This window comes from Cetorhinus maximus, chromosome 30 (assembly GCF_964194155.1).
Source record: "Cetorhinus maximus chromosome 30, sCetMax3.hap1.1, whole genome shotgun sequence".
In the NCBI taxonomy this organism is placed as follows: Eukaryota; Metazoa; Chordata; class Chondrichthyes; order Lamniformes; family Cetorhinidae; genus Cetorhinus; species Cetorhinus maximus.
In genome coordinates, this window is record NC_135908.1 from 18,864,397 (window position 1) to 18,871,380 (window position 6,984).

General features: G+C 45.4%; 1 protein-coding gene across 1 annotated transcript; it reads right to left on the minus strand.

Moving 5' to 3' along the window:
* Positions 1-5,859: 5,859 nt before the first annotated feature.
* On the minus strand, positions 5,860-6,760 carry ctxn2 (cortexin 2). Its single transcript, XM_078532276.1, has one exon. It carries the CDS (start codon positions 6,705-6,707, stop codon positions 6,462-6,464), a length of 246 nt encoding a protein of 81 aa, XP_078388402.1. The 5' UTR covers positions 6,708-6,760; the 3' UTR covers positions 5,860-6,461.
* Positions 6,761-6,984: the final 224 nt, after the last annotated feature.

Below are 6,984 nucleotides of genomic sequence, written 5' to 3' on the forward strand. Positions count from 1 at the left end.
AGTTTAATTAATGAATCTGGAATTGAAAGCTAGTCTCAGTAATGGTGACCATGAAACCGTTGGGTGGAATTGGCCCAGATTTGCCCTAAGGTGGTGGGGGGTGGGGTAGAAAAGGACATTTTACCCGCAGGCCGCAATGACAGCTTCTCACACCATATCATCCCAAACCCACCGCGTTAATGATGCATTCCTGGGAAACATGCCGTTTCCATGGCGGGCAGGCTCTTATTCACCCCCCACGCCATCATCTCACCGCTTCATCATGCCGGGCACCATATTTAAAGTGCAGGGGCGCGCGCACACATCTCTCAGAACTTCCTGCACAGCAGACATGGCCCTGAAAGGCAAAAAGTCTGCAGCCCCCAGGTTCAATGACGTGTCCCTTGAGCACCTTTGGGCACAATGGAGGCCGCCGGGATGTCCTCTACCCCCTGCTCTGGCCGCAGGATGGGCAGCAACATCACCAATCCGGCTTGGGAGATAGTGGCAGCGGTGGTCAGCGCCAACGCCCTTCTAAAGAGGACAGCCACCCAGTGCCTCAAGAGGGTGAATGATCTCTTCCGTTCCGACAGGGTAAGTCACTCTTCTCATCACTCTCAACTCACACTCTCACAAACCCATCACACGTCCACAGGGATCTCACTCACTGCCAGTGCAAGGGACATCACCATTCACTCTCTCACACACACCATCACTGTCCTCATCCTGTCCATGGGATCACTCACCACCCACACAGGCCAGGCATACTTATCATCTGGCCTGGCAGGCATCCGGCTTATATTCTCTTCACCTCTATTTATGCAGGACAAGCTGGCACACAACAAGAGGGCGAGGTCACACACCGGTGGCAGAATGCCCGAAATCAAGGTCCTCAGGGATTTTGAAATCAGAGCGATCCAGCTGGCTGGCGAGGATCAGGACCATTCTTGTGCTGAGGATGAGGTCGGTGCTGCTTAACCAAGTGAGGATCCAGCAGTGCGACATCCAACAGACAACCATGCCATGAGTGATGTGTGCTGTTTCACAGGCCACTGCCATGTATTAATTATCTCTCCTCGCTTTTGCTGGCACATCTGGGAAACAGCCGATGGACTCCATGACCCAGAGCCTCCTATCAAGCCCCGAAGAAACCTCTAAGAGGAATCTGGAGGCACCCTCCCTGAAGTCCCATCACAGCGCTCACCCACACAGGGGGGAAAATTGCAGGAATGTGGAGAAAGAGCAAAGGAATGCTCTTGGAAAAAGCCAGTGCAGACTCGATGGGCCAAAAGGCCTCCTTTCAAACTGTACTATCCTATTCGATAATGGATAATCAATGTGGCTTTGCTAGCGTCAGCCACATCCAGAAAATGAGGACCCTCACTGGGCAGTGTCCCCTCACAGCTGCAACCTGTTCCTAAACGGACCATGCAGAGGGTGACCCCTTTAAGTTACCCCATGTGCCCAGCCAAGCAACAGAATTTAAAGGGTCTGTGCACTTCAACAAACATGCTACAAACATCCTTCGCCTCCGTCGCATCTGTTCTGATGGTGTTACCTTCAAAAACAGTTCCTCTGACATGCCCTCCTTCTTCCTTAACCGAGGTTTTCCACCCACGGTCGTTGACAGGGCCCTCAACCGTGTCCGGCCCATCTCCCGCCCATCCGCCCTCACGCCTTCTCCTCCCTCCCAGAAACATGATAGGGTCCCCCTTGTCCTCACTTATCACCCCACCAGCCTCCGCATTCAAAGGATCATCCTCCACCATTTCCGCCAACTCCAGCATGATGCCACCACCAAACACATCTTCCCTTCACACCCCCTGGTGGCATTCCGTAGGGATCATTCCCTCCGGGACACCGTGGTCCACTTCTCCATCACCCCCTACTCCTCAACCCCCACCTATGGCACCTCCCCATGCCCACTCAGAAGATGCAACACCTGCCCCTTCACTTCCTCTCTCCTCACCGTCCAAGGGCCCAAACACTCCTTTCAAGTGAAGCAGCATTTCACTTGCATTTCCCCTAACTTAGTCTACTGCATTTGTTGCTCCCAATGCGGTTTCCTCTACATTGGAGAGACCAAACGTAAACTGGGCGACCGCTTTGCAGAACACCTGCGGTCTGTCCGCAAGAAAGACCCAAACCTCCCTGTCGCTTGCCATTTTAACACTCCACCCTGCTCTCATGCCCACATGTCTGTCCTTGCTGCATTGTTCCAGTGAAGCCCAACGCAAACTGGAGGAACAGAACCTCATCTTCCGACTAGGCACTTTACAGCCTTCCGGACTGAATATTGAATTCAACAACTTTAGATCTTGAACTCCCTCTTCCATCCCCACCCCCTTTCTGTTTCTTCCCCCTCCCTTTTGTTTTTTCCAATAATTTATATAGCTTTTTCTTTTCCCACCTATTTCCATTATTTTTAAATCTATACCTTTAATGCCTTGTTAGTCTTTCCACCCCACCCCCACTAGAGCTGTACCTTGAGTGTCCTGGCATCCATTCTTAATTAGCACATTTGTTTAGATAATATCACCACCTTCAACACCTCTTTGTTCCTTTGTCTGTGACATCTTTTGATTATCTGCTCCTATCACTGCTTGCTTGTCCCTACAACCACCACCACCCCCCCAACTTCTCTCCCCCCACCCCGCCTCAAACCAGCTTATATTTCACCCCTCTCCTAATTTTACTCAGTTCTGTTGAAGGGTCATGAGGACTCGAAACGTCAACTCTTTTCTTCTCCGCCGATGCTGCCAGACCTGCTGAGTTTTTCCAGGTATTTCTGTTTTTGTTTTGGATTTCCAGCATCCGCAGTAGTTTTTTGTTTTTATGCTACAAACAAAACTTGAGCACATCGCATATGGACAGAAAACATGGTGACAGAGTCAAATTCAGGATCAACTCGACCCGACAATGAACAGTACAGAACGCAAGTTTTGACAGCTATTGCAGCTCTATTTAGATAATTGCTTATATCTACTGAAGGTGGAATGCTTTATTCGTTCACTCAGGAGGTTTGTAATCATTTCTACACCTCTGAGGCTAAAACCTTTTCGAGTGATTTAAGAGATAATTGGAAGCTCTGATGGTTATACTTTGGGCAGAATAGTCTTCTGGAGTCACATTTATTCTGGTCACATTTCAGAATGTTTGGCCACTTTCCCCACAGGAATAAAAATCAAGGGGATGAACGCATTGCATTTAAATGTTGGGTTTGTGAAGCCAACGCCTATTGACACACGTTTTAAGCAAAGCACACTAAAATAAGATAAGATGCCTCCCAAGCACTCGAAATATAGGAACATAGGGGCAGGAGAAGGCCATTCAGCCCATTGAGCCTGCTCCGCCATTCAATACGATCATGGCTGATTCTCCAGTTCAATGCCTTTTTCCCCCACACTATCCCCATGATGAACAAGTCATTTACCTGCATTGATAATGAGGAAACACCTCAAACCAAGAGCCTGCTGAGGTGCTCAGCAGACAGGCCTTCCCTTTTAGCTGATAATAACAAAGGCATAGAACAAAGGGGTCCAATAAATCAGAAAGGGAAGTCAGGCTTAGCGATGGCTGCCAGAAGGTTAGAATATAGGGGTGGAGCTTCAAGTTATAGTGTCATAGAGTTCACAGCACAGAAAAGAGGCCCTTCTGCCCATCGTATCCCTGCTAGTCATCAAGCCCCTATCTACTCTAATCCCATTTTCCAGCAATTGGCCCACAGCCTTGCATGCTATGTTATATATATATATATCTTCTATACTATTTTGTTTATGCTGCTTTAAAATGACCCACTGACGTGGGGGTGGGTGATATCTTCATCATTCTGTGTTATTCCACAAAAACGAGTTGTGTGGATGGAATTGTGAGTTTGAACACAACTGATGCTCTGCCTGTCAATCTCTGTGCACTAAGACAGTTTATTGATTCATATCTTGCCTTGTTTTAACAAGTATTTTCTTGGCCCGCTTTCAAAAGGATTAAAGAAGCATAACAGCAAAAGAGTCAAATATCCAGTTCAGATCATTATTACACTCCTGGGTTATGCTATTATGTAATTAGATATTGGCAATACCAGCACACTCCTAAATGAAGGAAACAGAGGCCACTTACAAAAACCATTGTACCTGGGAGGATATGGAGAGGGAGAAAAATTTATAGAAAGACTTGCATTTATTTAACTTCTTTCATGACCTCTGGATGCCCCAAAGCACTTTACAGCCAATTAACTTAACTATTGTAAAGCAGGGAACGTGGTTGCCAATCTCTACAAAGCAAAACCTCACCAATAGCAACATGATAATGACCAGATAATCTGTTTTTCAAGGGTTATTAGATGTGTGATAAATATTGGCCAGAACACTGCAAGAACTCCTCTGCCCTTCTTTAAAATGACACCTTGGGATGTCTTTTCCATCCATCACAGAAGGCGGATGAGGTCTCAGTTTAAAGTCTCATCTGAAAGACAGCACTTTCAACAGTGTAGTACTCCCTCAGCGATGCAATGAAGTGGCAGCCTAGACATGTTCTCAAATCCCTGCAGCGGGACTTGAACCCACAACCTCCTGACTCAAAGGCAAAAGGGAGGCACAGCTGACCCGAAACTTGTAGCAGTTTCATTATCTGTGACAGGACAGAGCACAAGGAACATGTTCAAAGGGCTGCTGAAACACACACTGCAATAATTACAGAAAACTATAGCGGAGTGTGGATTAGGAATTTAATTTATTTCACAAGGCGGCAAGCATTAGAAGCAGGGGATGGTGGAATTGAAAACTTGCCAAGATCCTGGCTGATTAACAGAACGCATAGAAAACATTTGTCCCAACAGTTTATGTCACAATTCTGATGGTAAAACACAATTTGGCAATATGATTTGAATTATGTGGCTTTATACAGAACTATAATGACAAACCTATTGTAAAAAGATTGCTTTCATACTGTTTGTTTATGTGAAAGAATTTCAGGAATAGAGCAAGGCTTTGATTTCCTAATAAAATATATATTCCTCCCATCCTGTTTCTCCAGAATCAGAATGGTCTCCTGATGTAATTTATACTGTTTGCTTCAATGATTTTCTCTGATAACTTATTGATCATGATTTACTCTTAATTCCTTATTGAAAAAAAATCTCCATTGTTTTTCAAATTCTTTAATGCAAAGAATTTGTCAGAATTAACTCAATCAATCTCAAAATTTGCACTGTGTCAGGAGAGAGAGAGAGAGAGAGAACTTGCCTTTTACATCTTCAGGACACCCAGAGCATTTTGCAGCTGCTGGAGCATTTTTGAAATGCATCCCGCTTGTTTTCCAGGAAAACTGGCAGCCAATTTGTGCACAGCAGGATCCCACAATTAGCCATGAGATGAATGATCTGTTTCTGCTGGAGTTCATTGAGGGATAAATCCAAGGTCACACCGAAGGCTTCTTTTCTCCAGGTGGAAACCAGCCCAACTTCTCACAATATTTCACCATTCCCTGGGCTCATTAGCAAATCCTCACGTCGGTTCGGAGACGTTTGGATCTTGAAAGTCCATCAAAGGCTGAATTTCTAAATCGGAGACAAACGCCTCCACAGTTTTACATTGCCCCGGCTTTTTGGTTTACTTTCAATTTTAACTGGCTAGTTCTTGCTAATGATTTTAATTGCCGACATTTGCTCACTCAGTAATAAATACAGGTTTGAAAAGCACAATTTGTCATTAGTAAGCTCCGAGTGTTCAAATGAGTTAACAATGATTCATATTTCAGTCTGCCCGAAGGTTAGAATTCTGTACAAAATGATTAATATGCAAGAGAATAGAGAAAGTTCAGCCACTGTGAAGATTGGGGGACCATAACTATTAGTGAAAAATCTCGCAAATCAAGAAGTGGAGTAACATTAATTTATTGAAGAGCAAAGATTTGCATTTGAAATGCTGAATTACATATACCTGACTGATAAATTTACAATTAACTGCACACATAATATGTTGCGTTAGTTAGTCGTCTCCAACCCAGTTTTACTCGGATGTAGACTTAATGAACAGAATTTAGCCTGCTGTGGTAGTCACGCATACGTACAGATAATGTGACTCAGACCCTAGGATCCAGATGCTCTAAAATGCAGGCTTAATTTCATGTAAAATAACCCCAATGCTCCAAATTATAAACTTCACTTGTTCATTAATGACTTCTGACAATTTAGAATTAACATTTCTCCTGAACCAAATCATGTTACAACAGTCCGCAGCCAGCTACAAAAACCCAAGAGGAAGATTTTGTTGATACATAGTCCAACATTTCAATGCCGTGGTGCATTTGATTACCAATTAAATCTGCATTTGAGTATGTACCTTCGACCAAACCGTTGCCAAGCCCCTGGCACACAGGCTGTTTGACAGTGCCAACAGGTCTCTCAGTGTCCCCGCTGGAGGTCCACGCATTTTATATCCCAGCATGGAGGGTTGGTACCGGGTGCCAAGGCATCTCTGCCGTCTTCATGCCAAGGCATATTCGAAGGTCCCCTTCTCTAGCCCGTCCATGCCATCTGCCCACGTTGAGGATGGCATACTGCTGTAAGGGTCTAGGAGGATTCGGAAACATCGCACAATGAGAAGCCCAAGGAAAATGAACAGGATGCCCACGAAAGCGAACGCAGTTTTCTGCTCCAGGGTGAGTGGGTAGGAGTTCATGGAGTTGCCCACACCGACGCCCAGGGAGCTATTGTAGTGGTTGTTGTTCATTGTCACAGGGATCTTATCCTTATCGTCTTCTAAAAGTTAACACCATCGCGGTCAGGCCTAAAGAGAAACTTTGAGAAGAAGGTTAAAATTGGCACGCGAGAGCCACCAAAAAAACCTGCAGCTGCGAGAAATCTGGAACAAAGCAGGAAGATGCTGGACACGCTCAGCAGGTCAGGCATGAATCATATTTTCTCCTTCTCTCCACAGACCCCAGCGTTTCCAGCATTTTCTGTTAGCCTGGAGAGCAGAATTATGTGTAAAGTACAGCCAGACCAGT